Source organism: Microcebus murinus, chromosome 3, assembly GCF_040939455.1.
Source record: "Microcebus murinus isolate Inina chromosome 3, M.murinus_Inina_mat1.0, whole genome shotgun sequence".
Taxonomy (NCBI): domain Eukaryota; kingdom Metazoa; phylum Chordata; class Mammalia; order Primates; family Cheirogaleidae; genus Microcebus; species Microcebus murinus.
The window spans coordinates 21,127,763-21,146,407 of NC_134106.1; the positions used below are offsets into that span (position 1 = coordinate 21,127,763).

Genomic DNA, 18,645 nt, shown 5'->3' on the forward strand with positions numbered 1-18,645 from the left:
CAGCACAGCCTGGGCCTGTAGGGGGAGCTAAGGGTCGGCCCCTCTGCGGGGTGCTGCGTCCTTCACAGCTCCCCAGGGGCTGGGTGCAGACCCCCTGTGGGCCCAGCCCTCACCTATGGTGACCTCAAAGGTGATTGGCTTATCTCCGTTTTTTCGGTCAATCATTGAGGCCTCCAGGAAGGCTCCAAAGAGAAAGAATTCTTCCATTTTCCCTGTGCAGCTCTGTGGGGGAGATAGTTCAAACCATCCCTCAGCCTCGGTGGGGACAGTGGGGACTGTGGGCCTGGGCTGATGTCACTTGGGCTGGTGGCTGGGACATCCTACCCAGCCCTGGAGCCAGGCAGCCCAGACCCCTATAGCGTCCAGCCTGGATGTCCCCAGAAGGAGGGCTGGCTCTGGACACCACGGGGACAGACGTGGCTGTGAGGAGGGGCAGAGTGCAGGCAGGCAGTGGACCTGGGACTGAGGACCTGCTGGGGGCAGAGTGGGGGCTTCTGCTTCTGGAGAGGAAGCCTTGTCCTGGGGTCTGGCCCCTGAGGCAGACAGGGCAGAAACTGGCAAAGCCCAGGACTCAGGCTGCCGCCTGGGAAGGGGCCGAGCTCGGGCCTTGGGGAGAGTGCAGCCCGGGACCTCACCTCCGAGACGGGCGTGGCCTGCTCCACCTGCACCTCTGTGGAGCTGGTGAGCTCAGGGTTGGAGGTGTCCAGGATCTCCACCGCCAGGCCCAGCAGGAGACGGGCCCGGAAGGACACGCCCTCGCCCAGGCCCTCGTTCAGGTCCTGGTGCTCGTCCAGCAGCGTGTAGTTGCGCGTGGAGCCGTACATGTTCACCCAGGCCGGGCCCAGCGTGGGCAGGAAGCCTGTGGCAGCGGGGAGAGGGTGAAGCTGAGACTTCATGTGTGCGCCAGCCGTGTGGGACAGACCTCTCGTACTGCACTCGTGGGGAGCACTTTCTTGGGTCTGCTTCTTCCCTGGGGGAGCCTGAGCTGGGTGTGATGCGTAGGCAAAACCAGGCTCTCTGCTTCCTGGTACTCAGAGCAGGAGCTGCCAACAGATGCCAGCTCCTCCCAGACCCTCAGCATGGCTTTGGGGCCCTGCACCGTCTCTGCAGGTCTACCCCCCACCACGGTGCCACCTGGCCCGTGCGGACCCCTCCCCTCCTCTCTCAAGGTCCCCCCTTGCTGTTTCCCCTCTTGGGTGGGATTTGTTGGGTCTTAGGTGTAGCATAAATGGTTTGGGGTTTTTTTTTGGTTTACTTTTTTATACTGCCTATTTTTAAAAACACATTTATAGCATTTTAAAAATTGAGATATACTTCACATGACATAAAATTCACCATTTTAAAGCGTATGTTTCAATGGTTTTTCATCTATTTACTCTGCTGTGGAGCCATCATCTAATCCCAGAACATTTCCATCCCTCTCAAAAGAAACTCTGCACCTGTGTAGTAGTTAGTCCCAACTCCCCTCCCCTCAGCCCCTGGAAACCAATAATCTATTAATACTTTCTGTCTCTATGGATTTGCCTATTCTAGATATTTCACATAAGTGGAATCAGACAATATGTGGCCTTTTGTGTCTTCTGCATAAAGTCCGACCCTCTGGTAGCACACCTGCCTCCTTAATGAGCACTTGGAGGGTAGAAATAGATTACTTTACTTTATTTTTTGAGACAGGGTCTCACTCTGTTGCCCCAGCTAGAGTGTAGTGGTGTCATTATAGCTCACAGCAACCTCAAACTCTTGGGCTCAAGGGATCCTTTTGCTTTAGCCCTCCAAGTATCTGGGACTACAGGTGTGTGACTGGCTAATTTTTCTATTTTTAGTATAGATGGGGGTCTCACATTTGCTTGGCTGGTCTTGAACTCCTGACCTCAAGCAATCCTCCCGCCTCGGCCTCCCAGAGTGCTAGGATTACAGGCGTGAGCCACCACGCCCGGCCCAGGTATGGATTCTTGTCTCATTCCATCTTGTCTCAGCACCTAGCACAGTGTCTGGATCCTAGGGGGTGGTGGAACCCACATCTGTAGACAGGCACGATTATTAATGTGAAGTGGTGTGTATGTACTGTAATTATACACACATACAATGTATATACTCTACATGTGTATCTACACTGAAATTATTACATAGTCATCATTAGTTTCATTTTACAGATGGGGGAAAATGTGCAAAGTTCACCCAGCTACTGTTACATCCAGCCAGCCAGGCTCTGAGCAGGCCTGAATCCTGACCTCCCACCTTGCCCTTAAGGTGGGGGCTGCTGACCAGGCCCTGAAGTCCCTGTCAGGCCAAGGTCTGGGGTGACGGTGGTGGTGTGAAGAGGGGCGTCTCACCTGCTCCTTCCCTTCAGGCCACCCGCACCCCCAACCCGGCCCCACCTGTCTCCTGCCGCTGACCTTTGTCTCCATCGTTGGAAATCTTGCGCAGGTCAATGAAGTGGGTGCCGATGGCCACGTCGTTGACCTTGTCAGAGTCCCGGATCTGCACCTTCATGCGTTTGCAGAGTGGGGGGAAGAGGTCTGTGAAGACGACCTGCTCGTTCCACAGTGGCTCGTAGCTGCTTTTCTGCACCGAAGTCTTGCCCTTGCAAGAGGAAGTGAGGGTTAGGGTGCCTGTATTGAACCACCGCCTTCCTCAGTTCTCGGTCTGAGGACGCCAGGTGGCAAGGGTGAGCATTACCAGCCTGGCCTCGGTCTCCCAGCCCCACCAGTTGGAGGCTCAGATTTTGTTTCGTGCCTGCCCCCAGGCTCCATAGCCATCACCCTTCACCTGTGATGCCTGTCACCCCAGCCCCAGCCTCCTGCACCTGTACCCTAGTACCTTCTGGCCAGCAAAGAAGACTTGCACGTAGGGGTCCACGAGGTCCTTGTTTTCGCCTATGAAAGCCTTCTTCACGTTGGCCATGAGGCTGGTGTTCATCCGGGGCAGGCCCTCTGCTCGGTAAATTTTCACATAGAACCGGGCCCACTGGCGTTCCGGGGGCACCCCCTCGGGGAGCAGCAGGTTCCTGCTGGCACATACGGCCGGGGCTGTGGTGACCAGGTCCAGGTCCAGGTCCCCAACCCCTGTCCTGGCATCTACATGCCCCTGGGTCCTGGCACAGTCTGGGAAAGACGGCTGAGGGGGCCTACACTAGAATCAGATGCTGGCGTCCACGGCACCCGCTTGCTTGTGGGATCCTGGGCAGATCTCCCCGTCTTGCTGAGCTGCAGTTTCCTGAGCCTAAAGGTGGGATTCGAACACCCCCCTCCCAGGAGTATGGTGGGGCTCAAGGAAGCTAACACATGTGAGTGCTCTGTAAATTGCAGAGTAGGATACACTCTTAGGGTCATTATTAACCTTTCACAGCTTTGTGGTATAGCCTGTGTTTCGCAGACAAAAACTTCACAAATAGCCACTCTCCCTCCCTCAGCCCGTGGAAGACCCGATTCACCGGATTCCAGCATTTTCTCACTGAGTCCGGACAAGGGCCTAGAATATTTCTCAACAGCCACCATCAGCTGCTGGAAATGGCACCAAAAGAAATCTCTGTGCCATCCTGGAGACATCCCGCTGGTGTCCTCAGGCCCCAGCAGCTCCCGGACTCTGGTCTTCCAGCATCTTCCAGCAGTTCTCAGCCATCCCACCCCACCCCTGCCCTGCCTCAGTCCTTCCCTGAAGAGCTGGGCTGCTGGAGAGGGCCGAGGACAGGCTGAGGGAGGGGGCGGAAGCCAGGGGCAAGTCGCACCGGGAGCTCCCTTTGGGGCTGGGATGGGCCAGGCTGGTCTCCAGGGGCAGGGTTAGGCGGGCCTCACCCTTCAATGTCATCCTCTTCTGTCTCATTGGCCTTGTGGGGCGTCTTGATGTTGTCCCCCTTGCCCACCACGGCGACGTCACACTTCACGTAGCCCTTCAGCCCCGCGGAGATGTCGTCGGGGTCGGACAGGATGGCCCACTTGTGATGGAACTGGTGCTCTGCAGTGGGGAGGGCGGCACTGCTGGGCGCTCCTACCTCTCTGAACTCATGGCCCGGCTTCAAACCTCCACGCCTTTGTGTCTGCTGTTCTTTGAGCCTGGGGTGCCCTCATCCCCACTCTCCCCAACCCCCAACCTGCCACAACTCCCCCTCCCCGTTCACTAGGTAAACTTCTCATTTTGCTCAAGTGTCTCCTCTTCCATGCAGCCTTCCCTGACTTCCTCAGAAGAGCTGATCCTGGCTTCTTCGGTGTAACACACACGCCTCCCCTCCCGCTGTGCACTGGGACTATCTGCGTATTGTTACCTCCAATTTTAGACTCAGAGCCTCCTAAAGACAGGGACTGGCAGCCTCACTCCAGTGTCCCGGGACCCAGGACTGTGCGGAGGCAAGGACAGACGTCGGGGAAGGAGGCGCTTTAGGAAGGGTTTGCCCCTCCAGGTTTACTGTAAACCCGGTACACAAACACAGGGAAGGCCAGCGCCTTGCTGTGCGTCTTCTTCCTGCTGTTCTGTGCGGACACTGGCCTCTCCAGGGCTCAGCCCCGCCCTCCTTCCCTCCTCCTTCACCTTCTACTGCCGCCCAGGCCCTGGCCTCCAAGGTGGGCTTCCTGAGGTGTGGGAGCAGAGGCCAGCCTGTCTGGGGATAGGCCAGTGTCTCAGGAGAGACAGTAGACTCTGAAGAGAAGGACAAGGACGGCTAGAGGGCAGGAAGTCACCAGAGCCCCTCAGGCGAGCTAGCATGCCCCCACGGAGGGGCCGTGTCCCTGGAGCTACAGGGCCTTGCCACAGCAGACGGGTGTCAGATGAAGAGGTGGACACACAGCTGGATGGCCGGGTGGGAGGCGGACCCCCCAGAGGCAGGGTGGTGGGCTGCATGGCTGGCTGAGTGGATGGAAAGACAGACGGTGGATAGACAGACAGACAGTGGATAGATTCATGCACAGAAGGACCCACTGATACGTGGACAGACTGGGGGTAGGCGGATGGATACAGGGTACATGGACAGATGTGTACGTGGTTAGATGAACTGAGAAATGTAGCAAGGAAAGAGAATAAGGTTCAGGAGGGACATGAAATTTGCCTTCAAACTTTAAGGCTATTTGAAGAGGGAATGGATTTTTCTTTATGTCCTGAAAGATAGATCTGTGGAAGGGGATGAAGGTTACAGGGTGACAGATTTTGGTCTGACACAGAAAGTGAGATGTCTAAAACAGGGCCTAAGCAGAAGCAGGGTGACCAATCAGGGGTGCTGTCGCAGGGGTCCCTGTGGCAGGTTAACAGTGGACTGATGACGTCTGAGGCCCTTCCCTTCCAGGCCTCACACTGTGTGATCTCAGGCCGGAGACACGAGGGCCACTCAAGGCCCTGCACTGTGTGCTCACCAGCCCTAAACGTCGTCTCACCTGCCTCCGCCTGGCCCCGACCCCGCCAGGCAAGGCTGGCTGGGCTGGGCGAGCTGCTAGCATGCCGCACCTCCTCTGGGAGCCCCAACAGGAGGAGCGGGGCCCCTGTGTGGCCCCTCCTCACCCCCAGCGGAGAGTAGCAGCTAGTGAATGGTTTCCTACTGCTGCATCTGATGCTGCAAATGTCGCCCTGCAGCAGACCTTTCCAGTTCCAAGAGATACTGACACCACCCAAAGCTTCCCAGCAGCACCCAGGAATTCCGTGTCCCTGGGAGCACGCTGTCCAGCAATGCCCTGGTGGGGTCAGGGACTCATGAGGAAGGTCGGGCCAAACTGCAGACAGTCAGGGCAAAGGCATTGTGCTCCACTGAAGGGCTGTGTGACTTCGGCTCCCATGCCCTGGGAGGGCACTGGGCTCAGGGACAGACTCAGCAGGAGCAGCAAGTCGCAGGGTGGGTTACCCTGGTGCGGAGACTGGGCTTTGGGCCCACCCAGACCTGGACTCACATCCTGGTTCTGCCACTCACAGTGTGGCCCTGGGCCCACTGTGCAAGCTGGCCGAGCCTCCGTTTCCTTACCACGAAACGAGAGTGCTGATGCCTACATGCGACTGGGCGGGTGGGCCTGCTGGGACAGTGTGCCTAGCTCAGTGCCTAGCACTTACCGGCGCCCCATGAGTGGCAGTGGTTTCCTCACCAGGACTCTGCCACCCAGAAGCCCAGAGGTCCATACTAGGCTCCTCACTGTCTCTTTCTCCACCCCTGCCGGCCTTCTCTTGATGCCAGGCCTCAGGCCTGCCAATGGCACTGGGGCACTACTGAGCCTGTCCTTGGGAATGCCATGTCATTCTAACCAAGTGGTCCACACCTGTGTGTGCCTCCTGGGAGGGAACGTGGCAGCAGGCTGACTTTCCTGCTCCCTGCAGCACTGGACGGTCAGCAGGACGTCCTCTACTGAGGACACGGCACGTGTGGGGCAGTGGCGAGGGCACTGGCCTCCTAGACTCTGGGCACGTCCCTTCATCACCCTGGGCCTCAGTTTCTCTATCTTAATAGAGACATTAGACTAGATATTTTTAAAGTCTTGTGCAGCTTAAATATTCTATAATTTTGTGATTTTATGTGTATAATCTTGGATTTTGGACTTGGATTCCTTAGTCTGAGCCCCAATTATAATGTGCTCCAGCCAAGTGTCTACTCGGTTGAACGACAAGAAATCATCAGTTTGTTCAACCTGTAAGTTTAGCAGCATCTTCAAGGTATTAATACTTCATTCCTCTTAGCCTTATTTATCTCATCTGTGAAATGGGAAGACATGCGGCTGCTTGCCTCAGTCTTTTGTGAGGGATGAATGTGACAATTCAGGTGAAATTACATTGTCACTGTCAAAGGGCACAAGGGATTATTTATTAATATACTCTGAGCAGTGGGTTCACTCTAGGGACACCTGGTGGTTCCTGAACTGGCCACGTGGTGAGCGGTCACCTGGCAGGCTGAGGGCCCTCCTCTGCCTGGCCCACTGTCACATGCTCTCCTGGCCACCCTTTGGGGTTCCCTCGCCAACTCTGTGTGGTGTTGGCCCACGAGCACCCACAGAGCTGCCAGTCAGCCATGACCCCCTGCGGCTGCTCCTCAGGTGGCTTGGGATTTTTGTATTAATAAAAAGCGATTTTAGAGGCCCAGTCCCTGAGGGTCTGCCACAGGACATTTGGCATTGAGTGTCACCGCCACACTTGGACTGGACAGTGTGACTCCGTGGGGCTCTCGAGCCGCACAGCCTGACTTTGCCGCCAACCGTGTGGCTGGCCAAGCCTGGCTCCGAGCCTCGGGCCCCTCAGCTGTAAGAGTGGGGCGCTGGGGCTCCTTTGAGGGTGAAAGGGGGGTCTTCCCTGCTCAGCAGTGCCAGCCCGGGAGGCAGGAATGTGGTCACAGCCCCTCCCCAGGCTGCGAGGACAGGTCTCCCTCACGGCGTCCTCTGCAGCTCCTGACCAGAGTGCGCACACGCAGGCACTCGCCAGCCTGCCACTTCTGCTGAGCAGACGGTGGAGTCGCTGACCTGATCATCAGTAAGAACCGCCAGACTGGGACGCAGTTGCTCGCGCATTTGTGTACAGACCGCGCACGCCACTTCCCCGCAGGCCATATGGCTGTGTGTGCTGTCTCCAGACTGCGTGTGTGTCCGCGCCAGGCTGAGCCGGCACCGCCACAGCGGGAAGGGTCCCGCTCCCTGAGCCACGTGCCCCGGGGCCACCAGCCGGTGCGCGGTCACTCACCTGGCTGGGAGTACACGGTTCCCACATCCATTTTGAAGGAGCCCACCAGGGTGCCGCTGCGGAGCAGGTTCTTGGAGTGGATCACCTTCCGGGCAGAAGCACCAGCCCCCCGTCAGGTTGGGCAGGCATAAATCCTTCCATAGGGCAGGGTGGGACCCGCTGGTGGTGGCACCACCTGTCTTTCTAGGGACCTGGGCTTACAGTGAAGCGGGAGGGCGTTTGGCAGGGCGGGAGTGGCTCGCTGAGGCTGGCTGCCAAGTACAGGCGACCAGGTTGTACACTATACAGAGGGACCCGGCTAAAGGGGTGAGGGGACCCGAATCCAGCCTGCGCCCGCTCGCCCAGCCGTGAGTCCAGGCAGGGGCTGCCTTTTATGCCCGGTCCAGCCAGCCAGACGGCGCCTCTCAGGTCTGCGCAAAGGTGCAGTTTAAGGTGGGGGCCCTGCCTGCCAGGGGCTGCCCCCCACTCACCGAGATCTTGATGATTTTGTCGAACATGACGTCAGGAGAGACGTGGAAGTCGAAGACGAAGTACTGCAGGGGGGAAGGACCCGGGCCTGCGGTCACTACGGCAGCAGCTCCGGCCTGCGGCAGTGCCGGGCCCCTCCCTCCTGGCACCCCGGCCATTTCCCCCGAGCCCCAGAGCTTGGAGGAGATGCTGTGGCAACTGTCTGGTCCTGACTGGCCCTGGGGAGTGGGGTGGGGTGGGACGGGGCCTCACCCGCTATGTGGGGAAGGACGTGGGAGCAGCGGGTGACCCGTCTACACACATTTGCTGTGTTCAGAAGGACCCATAGCTGGGGAGCTGGGAGACCTGGGTTCTAGTCCCAGTTCTGCCCCTTCCTAGCTGGCCTTGAGCAACACATTCTCTGAACCTCTGGGGGTAATGACACCCATCTCAGAGTCTTGTTATGAGGCTCGAGGAGATACTACAAAGTATTCCACCGAATCTAAAATGCCATGGATTGTAAGACATCCTGTGGTTTTATGGGCCACATAGACATTGCCATTAAACCACAAGGCTGCCTGGAAGATGCATCTCAACTTCAGCGGTGTTAAAATGTAAAATAAGGCAAGTCTTAGAAAGGATGAGCTATGGCTATGAAAGCACTTAATCAGCTGTAAATATAGTGTTTTGGGCAGCAACTGTCCCCCCCCCACCCTGGCCTGGCTGTGCCGTGAGCAGAAGGACGCCTGCTCTGGTGAACTCGTGGGCAGAAGGCAGAACTGGTGCCACGGTGCTTGGGGCAAACGTCTAAAGAAAATTCGCTCCTGGCTGCCGGAGGCTCAGCCTCGAGCATTGCAGGTGAGGCCGACTTCACAACCAGCCAGGCCTGGCAGTTACTGCTGAGTCAGTCACTTCCTTCCCTGAGCCTCAGTTTATCCCTCTGTGATGTGTTGCATCTCTCCAGGGGACGCAGGCCCAGGACAGGGCTCCAAGAAGCAGCAGCCTGTCAGCCACGGAAGGAGGCTGGGGAGGAGGAGCTGGAGCGGTTTGGGAGCAGGAAGGTGGCCTGAGAAGTCCCCAAGAGGAGGGGCAGGCAGCAGGATGAAGGAACCCACGGTCAAGGGAGACTGGAGATAGTGGACAGTGTACTTAGGAGCAGCCAGGTCCTTGGTGACCTTGAGGAGAGCAGTGTCAGTGACACCGCCCTGGGGCAGAAACAGTGGCAGAGACTGAGGTGTGACTGGGAGGGAGGAGGCGGGGACACGCCACATGGCCTGACTGTGGGGGAGGGGAGAAAGGGTGGTCACTGCAGAGGTGTGTGGGAAAGAGGAAAGGCCTAGAGAGAGGGACGGATGGCAGATTCCTAGTTCCTGCCGTTGTGCATACATGGGCTTTCACAGTTGTACTTAGAATATTCTGGAGTAGAACACCCTGTAGGCAAGGGCAAAGTAGCCAGAAGAAAAATAAGACAACGTTGGAGTGTTGCAGGGTGGTGCGATGCCAGATTCTTTGGGATGTGGAAAGAGTAGGATCTGAGGCAAAGGAGGGAGGTTGATCTCAGGCAGGAGGCAGGATGGGGCTCCCGAGGTGCCCGGGGCGGGGCCACATGCACATACAGGGAAGAGGCCTTGGCTCGGGCAGTGAACTGCCAGGTTGTTCTGCGGGGACAGAGGTTGTGCACCTCCCTCCACCCAGGCAGGCTGGGAGCCAGGCGGGGCTGTCCATCAGGCGGTGGCTCAGCTGTGCCAGCCCAGGGGTGGAGCTAGCTGAGCCAGGGCCAGACCACTGAGCTCTCTGAGCTGTCTGTGTCACATTCCTCGTGTTACCTGAGACTATTTCCCTTTTGTAGTAGCTTAGAAACCTGCCAAGTCCTGTTGAAAGTCCCCACCTCCCTCTGTTGTTTAGCGGAGCCAAAGGAAGGTTCCCACCAGCTCAGAGAATTAGCCAGAAGCACTACCTATCCATAGGCAGAGAGGTGTCTTTTCCTGAAAAGAAATGTGGCACAGGAAGAGAAGAAAAGGGAAAGAAAGCCCTAGCCTTGGGCTGGAAGGAATCCTGGCAAGACAGCTCAGCGTGGTGCTCTCAAGTGGGGGCGATTTTCACCCCAGGGGACATCTGTCAAGGCTTGGAGACAGTTTTGGTTGCTGTAACTAAGGGGGGTTGTTTTGGCATCTAGTGGGTAGAAGCCAGGGATGTTGCTAAAATCATTCAACCAAAAAAAACATCCAGTCCAAAATATCTAGTGCTGAGTTTGACAAACGCTAGTTTAAAGGGAACAGACAGAAACAAAATCAGAGCTACTCGGGTTTGTGAAAAAATGGGATCTGGAATACATTTAGGATGGTCCAAAGATGAATGGAATGACTAGTCTGGGAGGATATAAATACGGAGGTTAGGAAATGGTTTCGAGGCTGAAGCTTGCAGGGGACCTGTGCAGGGCAGAAACGCATCTCGCTCGTTCCTGCAGTCCCACACTGTCCGTTTGCCACTGCCTGGCACCCAGCCCTGCTCAGGGAATGCCTGCTTTGTCGCTGGGCGAGTATCCATTCAGCACAGTGACATGGAGACCTCCAAGGATGTGCCAGGCTCTGAGCACGTATTCACAGCGGGGGACAGAGACAGGAAGGACCAACTGCAATTCAGGAAGGTCATCACCCCAGAGAGAGGACGGTGCTGACCTCTGACCCAGAGAGAGCGGGGGAGGCTGCTCAGTGGCAAGGACATTTGAGCTGGGCCCTGCAGGGTGAGCAGGAGTTTCCCCGGGGAGTGGGGAGAGCAGCGCTGTGCTTGGAAAGAGGAAACAGTGGGAATGAAACCCGAGGCGCGTGGGCCGGTGCAACTAGGCAAGCCCTGGAGTCGGCCAGTGTGGCTTCTCCACTATCAGGTGACCACGGCGGTGGGGCCGTCTCCACATCCGTCACGGGAAATAGACCCTTATCTAGGCCAGAGGCTGCTCCAGTCAGGGATGCGCCCTGAATGTCCTGACTGCACTCGGGCGGGAGGGGTCCGAGCAGGGTGCACAGCCCTGGGGGCCTGTGGAAAACCAGCCGGGAGAGCAGGGCCATCTGTGTCCCACACAAGAGTCTGACTGTGCCTGGGCTTCCTTCCTGCAGGTGCACAGACAGAGGGCGCCCCCAGCTGCCCAAGCCATGGGGGCACCCTCAGCCCTCACCCACCTGGGGACACAGGGTGCAGATGCCTTGCGTGGGCCGGCCCGGCCCCCCCCCCCCCACTGCCTGGAGCCACCGGGAGAAAGAGACTGGATGCCCCTCCAGGAAAGGGACACCAGGGCCCCCAGGACAGCAGCTCCTGGCGAGTCTGCCGTGTGCTCAGGCATCTGAGGGAGGCCGGGGTCCCCGCGCCAGAGTGGATTACGAAGGGGTCCCGCCTGGAGCCCAGGAGTCAAGATGCTGCGTGTGATGGCAGGCGGAGCGATGGGCTGGGTGCTGGCTGGTCTGGGCAGGCCCCAGGAACAGTGCTCTGCCGGACGGCAGGAAGCCCCTCCCCACATGGAGGCCCAGCCCCTGCTCTGGAGGATGGGGAGATTGAACTAGAAGGTCTCTGAGGTCCCTCACCCCTTGACACGGCCTCAAATGGTTGTGAAGAACAGGAGCAGGTACCAGGGGCTTCCTCTCTCACACCCTAAAGCCAAGGCCAGGGCTCTGGGGGAGCCCCACAGAGGTCCAGGCAGCATGAAGGCGGCTGAGCAGAGAGCGGAACACACAGGGCCCGACCCGCAGGGGGCACTCAGAGCTCCATGCTGGCACTCTAAGGCTGGGCAAGGTCCTCCCCAAGAAGTTTCAGTGTCCCGTCATGTAAAAAGGAATTAACAGTGACAACCTCTGATAGTTGTTGAGAAGGTGGGAAGAGGTGATGTACCCAAAGGATTTGGCAGAGTGTCTGGCACCCAGGAAGTGCCTGTTAATGATGCCACTGCCACCACTGGCTGGAATGAGGTGGCCCTGCCCCAGGGCTCTGCCTGGAAAATAGTGGGGACTGGCCTCACAGGGAGGGTGGGGTGCGGTTGTTCACAGGCACTGCTGGGAGCTGCACAGACGTGTTCATTTCAAAGACCAGTGTCAGCCTGGGGATTCAGAGGATGCGACACCACATGTCAGCATCCTGGGGTTGGAACAGGGTGGGCCGACGTCACCCCTGTTGGTAGCCCCCTTTGTGTCCCTTGACTTCCAGCTGCTCTGTTGGGCCTGGGTGGGGCTGGGGCCCACCCTCCTGCCACATTTCAGGAGGCCCATTTCCCTACCTAGGGCCACGGGGCCACTGACCTCGTTGTAATAGGGGCAGTTAGTGGACTCCTTCATGGACGTGTACTTCTTGTCGTCGCCCACCTCCACACACACCACGGGGTCCATGTTCAAGCCCACCAGCTGCCGAGCCTCGATCACCGTGATGCTGACCTGAGGGCAGGAGAAGGGGAAGCCGGGGGAAAGCTGCCTGAGCCCGGGAGCCTGGTCCTGCAGGGCCAGAGGGCCGCAGGGGCCAGCACTGGACTTGGAGTCATACCCTGGGGTCCACTCTGACCACTGCCCCTAATCTGCTGGGGGATCCTGGGCTCTTTCCTCTGTAAGCCTCAGTGTCCTCATTTATACAGGGGCGTGTTCACTAGAATTACCTGGGTGGGGGGTGGTTTTAAAACCCTGATGTTCAGACTACACTCCAGACTAATCCAATCCAATCTCAGGGCAGAGGGCCCAGGCATCAGTACTATTAAAGCTCCGAGGTGATTCCAACTGCTCTGAGTTCCCTCCCAGCATCGATGCTCTGTGTCAGAGACGGCTGTCAAACCCGCTTCACAGTTTTCATGCACTTGGGAATTCAGCTTTTAAGTCTCCATTAACTTGCATTAAATTTCCTGCTCATTTAAGCCTGCAGGCCTCTGATGTTTCCTTGTGTTTCTGAAATTTGGCCCCTTTCCACATTCCTGCGCCTTCTCCTTTTGTTCAATTTCTTTGTTTGAATGGCCAGTGTGGCTTTGGTGCCCACCCGAGCCACCTTTTCTTGCCTGCTGATTGCATGTCACGCGTGTTCCACTGCGCCCTTTCAGGGGCCCTCAGCTCTCTGGAATCTCACCTCCATCCAGGGAAGCCCTTTTGTAGTTGCTCATTTTCTCAACAAATATTTACCAGACATCTACGGAGCCAGGCACAAGAGGGACTGAAAGAGCTCCTTCCTGTGTAGAGTCACTGTAAATGACGACTGGCTTACATATTTTAAGCTAAAAAGATACATATTCATATCTAGATATAATAGATAGGTATAGCTAAAAAGATATAAGATATAAGTATGGAGTGAGAAAGAGAGAAAGACAGTAATTTCTGATGTTACTACTGCTTTTCTGGGACTCTCATTTTAAGCCATCAGTTCTCGCTTTGGATTTGGAGGTGTCAGTTCACATTGGGTGACTATGGTAAAATATTATAGAAAGAGGCACAGACTTGGGGTTGCTGGACTTTTCATAGAGACCCAGATCTGACACATTGCCAGGTCTGAGCACAGAGGACCACGTAGGCTCACTAGCTTTCAATATTTTTAGCTATGAGCAGAGACACTAGCTACCCATGATGTTGTGTGAGGATTGAATGAGATGATGTGTGTTGAAATGTAGAAAGCTCTACAAAATGTGAGTTACATACATGTAGCTTCTCAAATGGACTCTACCTTCCATTAAGTGTTTGGTCTGTCAGGTGGGGTCGTGTATGATGCTTAGGACTATTTCACTTGACTCTCTCGAACTTGCATTTTAACAAAAAGCCTTTCCCCAGCTAGTATTAGCATTGACCTCGGTACATTCTTCTAATGAAATTGTAAGTCTTGCTCTTGTGTGCCTCATGCCCTAGAGGTTTGCTATTTTAGTTGCTGTGCTTTGATGCAACTTCTAAATATGATTTCACTTGAGAGAATTATCTTCCCATTTCATAAAAAAAGAATAAGCACTAAAATTATCATCCACTGTGGCCAAAGTCTTAAATATTCTGAAGGCCAAGAAAAACCCACACATCAGAAGTTATAGCAATAAGGAAACAGAAACTCCAGTGCCAATGAATGAGCGCATTGCCAGGAAAGCATACACACGGGAAACTGAATATTTACTAATTGAAGTAACACTTGAACTATAAAAGCAAACATTTCTATTTGGAACTTGGAGTGCCAAAGAGACTAAAGTCAAAGCATAGAATCCAAAACTTTAAAGTTCAATAATCACAATTTCTTCAGGGAGCTAAGAAGGAAATAGGGCTAACTAACTTAGCTCTGAGAAGTTCACTGTAAAGGGAGTAAACAGACACTAGAAATCCTTCCAGAATATTCTTTGTACAGTAGTTTATAGAGTTAACTTCCATGAACCTTTTTATGCCAAAGGCTTTTAAAAAATTCCATTTTTTTTTGCCACAACTAACACCCCAACAACAACAGCAACAAAGGCCTCCTGTAACTCAAGTCTGAGAAAGATATGCCGGCAGGAGATTCACCTTCCCACTACCAAGAGGCTGGCTGGTTTTTATGTTTCCCATCTTGAGACCTGGCCATGATCATAGCCTTTCCCCCTCCCCTGTTTTAGGTTTCATAAGTTTCCACCTTCCTCTGGAGCAGGGCAGATGGTGGCAATCACTAGTTGGAAGCTCTGACACTGGGGGCAGGAGGAGGAGCAGGGAGGAGGAGGAGGAGCAGGGAGGAGGGCGGAGGCCTGAAGAAGCAGAGGTGGGGAAGAGAAGAGGGTGCTCCCTGCTGGTGGAGGGGTGGCCCGAGGGCAGCCTGGAGAACTTGGCCTGTGCATGGTGCTGGGGGAGGGGATGAGGGCAGACATCCCTGCTAACTCCCACCCTGCCTGGCGCTCTAGGAAGGGGAAGTGCATCATTTGAAATAAAAAAATAAAAAACAAAAAAACAAGTGGTTATTCTTCAGCATTCTGAGGGAGGGGACTGGTCATCCGCTTCTCCAAACATCAGTAGAGAACTCCATTTTCCCAGGGAGGTGAGGAGGAAAACGGAGCCATGACTGGGACCGAATGACTGCCTGACTCTTTTAATTATTGACTATTCCAAGATCTCCTTTCAAGATAAGGGATAGAATCCCCAAGTGGCTTCATGAAAGCCATCGCAAGGAACAATGCTGAGTGGTAACTCTATATCCCTGTCCTGGGAGAACCCAAGTGCTGTGTGACCTGCTTCTGAGGGACCTGATCATGCTTCTGGAACGTCAGCTGGGAGCTGGAGGTGAGAGTTGGTGGACCCTGCAGGACTGTCCTTCTCAACATCCTTTACCTTCCCTCATCTCTGGGTGGCAGAGGTGCAACACGACCAGATTTGCATTTTGAGAATGCACAGTGGCATAGAGCTATGTCCCGGTGGCATAGAGCTGGGGTGGAGGAGGCAATCTGAGGGCAGGAGACCAAGTAGCAGTGGTCTCCTGCAACCACATAGTTGAGGCTGGGGACCTCAGGTCAGTGGAAGGGGTGAGGAAGTGGAGGTGAAAACTGTAGAGAAGTTTGGAGGTGAAAATGTACTAAGTCTTGGTGGCAGGTAGAGAGGGAAGGGAAGAGACTCGAGACTCCACGACCCACCAAGAACCTCTCAGCCAAGTACCAAGCACTGCTCACTCTGGGGGGTAAACTGCACATGCATGTGGTGGCTGGAAGGGGCAGCCTTGTAAAAATAACAGGAAAATACCTAATCCCACAATTCCCCCAGTAACAGTTAAAGATCAATCCCATGGGTTCTCTTACTAACAGGCACCCTGCAGCAGTTCTGTTTTGCACAACTTTTGAATGGATGGAAAAGAGATGTAAAGCTCTCTCTTTCAAAATCGTTTTTGAGAATCTCCTTTTACAGAGTTCCCGAGTAAACAGCAGGAGAACGAGCTCCAGGCCTCAGCCATATGTCCAGGCCTCAGCCACATGTCCAGGCCTCAGCCACATGTCCAGGCCTCAGCCACATGTCCAGGCCTCAGCCACATGTCCAGGCCTCAGCCACATGTCCAGGCCTCAGCCACATCTCCGGTGATAATCCCTTTTCCAACAAAGGCTGGAAAACCAGCTCTTGGACTTCGCCATCCTGCCCGTCGTACAGTGGCTTTTGTTATAAACTGACAGCCATCACTGTTTTTTTCTTTTCTCTCTGCCATCCCCTGCCCTGCAATCTTATAGCTGTAAATCTCTCCCTGTTTCAATCGTTTTGTCTCTAGTTTTAGAAACATACAAACAAAAAAGTTAGGTATTAATCTGAGAAAATGCAGAGAAGCAAAACCAAGAAAAAGTCACCCACATTCTCAACATCCAGATATAACCAGGATTGATATTACTTCCAGCAATAAAATACTATAAAACACTTTTTAAAAAAGACACCAAAAACACTTTTTTCTTTCTTTTTTTTTTTTTTTGTATATATATTTTTAGTTGGTCAATTAATTTATTTCTATTTTTGGTAGAGACGTGGGGTCTCGCTCAGGCTGGTTTCGAACTCCTGACCTTGAGCAATCCGCCCTCCTCAGCCTCCCAAAGTGCTAGGATTACAGGCGTGAGCCACCACGCCTGGCCAAAAACACTTTTTTCAAAGGCTCTCATTTTAACCGTTTGAATACTTTTTGTATGTGTGTGGTTCTCCTTTGTGTGTTTGTGGCTTTGCCAGGTGCTTTCTACTTTATGAAGTCCAGTGCTGGACAAAAATCCTGAAAGGGCTTTGGCCAGCATAAGCAGAGTTCTCAAGCTTCTCTTTGGGTTTCTACCTCTCTACTGATGATACTTCTAGGAATGTCTCCCAGGAACCAGCTTACTTCGGGAACTTATATTTACCTTGTGGTTCTCTCTGATACCCCAGATCCATGCCTCAACAGAGTCTATAATGCATCTCTATCTGGAACCCCTCATTAGAGCAGAGTCTGAAAAGCATGAGGCCTCTAGGTGCCCACCTACCTGGTAATCCATGGGCCGTCCAGCACTTGGCTCCATCTTAATGTCTGGCTTAGATCTGAGGAGGAGAATGTAACATCAAGCCTAAGTGTACAGGGACTGCTTGTGGGGGAGGAGGGCACTGGCAGTGGTCAGATCTTGGAGAAGGGCAGAGGGACAGAATCATGGCCTTCAAACACTTCAAGGACTTCTGAACAGAATGGGGATTAGTTGTTCTCAGAGGCCCCAGCAGAGAGGACTAACCAAAGGCAGAAGAAACAGGGAGACAGACATTAGATCAAGAGGTTCAAATATGAGCTGGGCAGCTCTGTGGCTTCCTTAGGCTGGGAGGTGTTCAATGACCTGGGGACAGGTCTGCAGCTGCTGTACTCTGCCTTTGCAGGGAGAGAGGTGGGAGAGACATCCAAGGAAAAGAAGAAAATGGCAAGGTTAGGAAGAAGCTGTCCGTGGGTCCTGATTCTTTTCCACCCAAGTTCCAAGCATGGCAAGCTGGGTCCTGCCTGACATCGTGGGGCAACTGGGGAAGCAGGGCTGCTGCCCACTCACCGCTTGTTGGAGACATTGGTGGTGAGGGCCGTGACTGAGGCAAGAGACACCGAGTCGGGATCCAGCCCATCCCCTAGTCGAATGGCCAGGTGGTCCAGGTCCTCCATCTCCAGCACCGCTGGTTCATCTGGGGAAGACGAAAAGCCAGTTACCTGGGCTGACCGATGGTGGGATGGTGACTGGGTTTCCCCTTTGACTCTGGCAGCCAGAAAACTGAGAGTCAAATTCAAGGTTTACTTAGTTGCATCTACTTAGAATGTTGTGGTCTGTATATCTGCAGTGTTTTCTACCTAATCTTGATCTTTGATTTTGATGGACATTATGCCTGGTCTTGCGTATTTATTTTAATTGAATGCTCTTTTATTGTATCTACTTACTTAAGCACTGAACTTCCTCTGTGGAGGAAGGTAGGGCATAAAGAATCCATATTTATGCTCCTCTCAGGACAATAGCTACCATTTTTTTTTTATTGGGTGGCTACTACGTGCCAGGCACAACCAGGAACTTTACTCACATATTTCTAGTCCTAATAGTCAAGACCTGCCAAGGTGGACGTCATTATCATGTCACAGATAGGAAAACTGAGGCTTAGGAAGGAACTTATCCATATAAAACAGCTGATGGAATTCAGAAGCTAATCCGTGCCGGTGTGTATTATTACCCCAACGGGATGAAGAAATGACGATGCCGAGAAGCCACCCAAAGATGGCGGGTTTGGGCCTCAGCCAGCAGCTGCACTCTCTCAGTCCAGCAGGAGAAAGGCACAGCTGGAGTTGGCATGCCGGCAAGAGAGTGGGGGGTTCTGAGTGCCACTGGGCACTATGGAGGATGCCAGGGAGGGCAGCCAGGAACGCCGATGGTGGGCCAGTGACGGGGAAGAGGCCCCCCACAGCTCCCCCATCCGCTCCATTTCTCCCCTTGTCTTCTGCCTGGTGTCCCTGCCTCCTCTGAAACATCTGTCTTCCTCCTCCCCAGCTGGCTGTGCCCGAGGGACCTGCCCGGCCTCTGAGCAAGCCGCCTGGGACTCTGGTTTTCCCCAGAAATAAGGAATCGGCCAAATAACGCTTCTTGATATTCCCTTCTCTAATTAAACATCTCGG

At 54.4% G+C, this 18,645-nt stretch overlaps 1 protein-coding gene across 2 annotated transcripts in view; it reads right to left on the reverse strand.

Annotated features, from left to right (window-relative positions):
• Positions 1 to 18,645, reverse strand: part of OTOF (otoferlin) — an 89,593-nt gene that overhangs the window by 21,400 nt on the left and 49,548 nt on the right. For both annotated transcript variants that reach the window (XM_076000615.1, XM_076000616.1), the window contains exons 7-16: positions 17,546 to 17,672; positions 17,003 to 17,057; positions 12,363 to 12,494; positions 8,103 to 8,165; positions 7,633 to 7,717; positions 3,795 to 3,954; positions 2,821 to 3,007; positions 2,397 to 2,583; positions 636 to 859; positions 114 to 222 (exon numbers count right to left, since the gene is read on the reverse strand). In XM_076000615.1, coding sequence (XP_075856730.1) covers positions 114 to 222; positions 636 to 859; positions 2,397 to 2,583; positions 2,821 to 3,007; positions 3,795 to 3,954; positions 7,633 to 7,717; positions 8,103 to 8,165; positions 12,363 to 12,494; positions 17,003 to 17,057; positions 17,546 to 17,672 — 1,329 coding nt within the window. The remainder of the gene's footprint in view (positions 1 to 113; positions 223 to 635; positions 860 to 2,396; positions 2,584 to 2,820; positions 3,008 to 3,794; positions 3,955 to 7,632; positions 7,718 to 8,102; positions 8,166 to 12,362; positions 12,495 to 17,002; positions 17,058 to 17,545; positions 17,673 to 18,645) is intronic.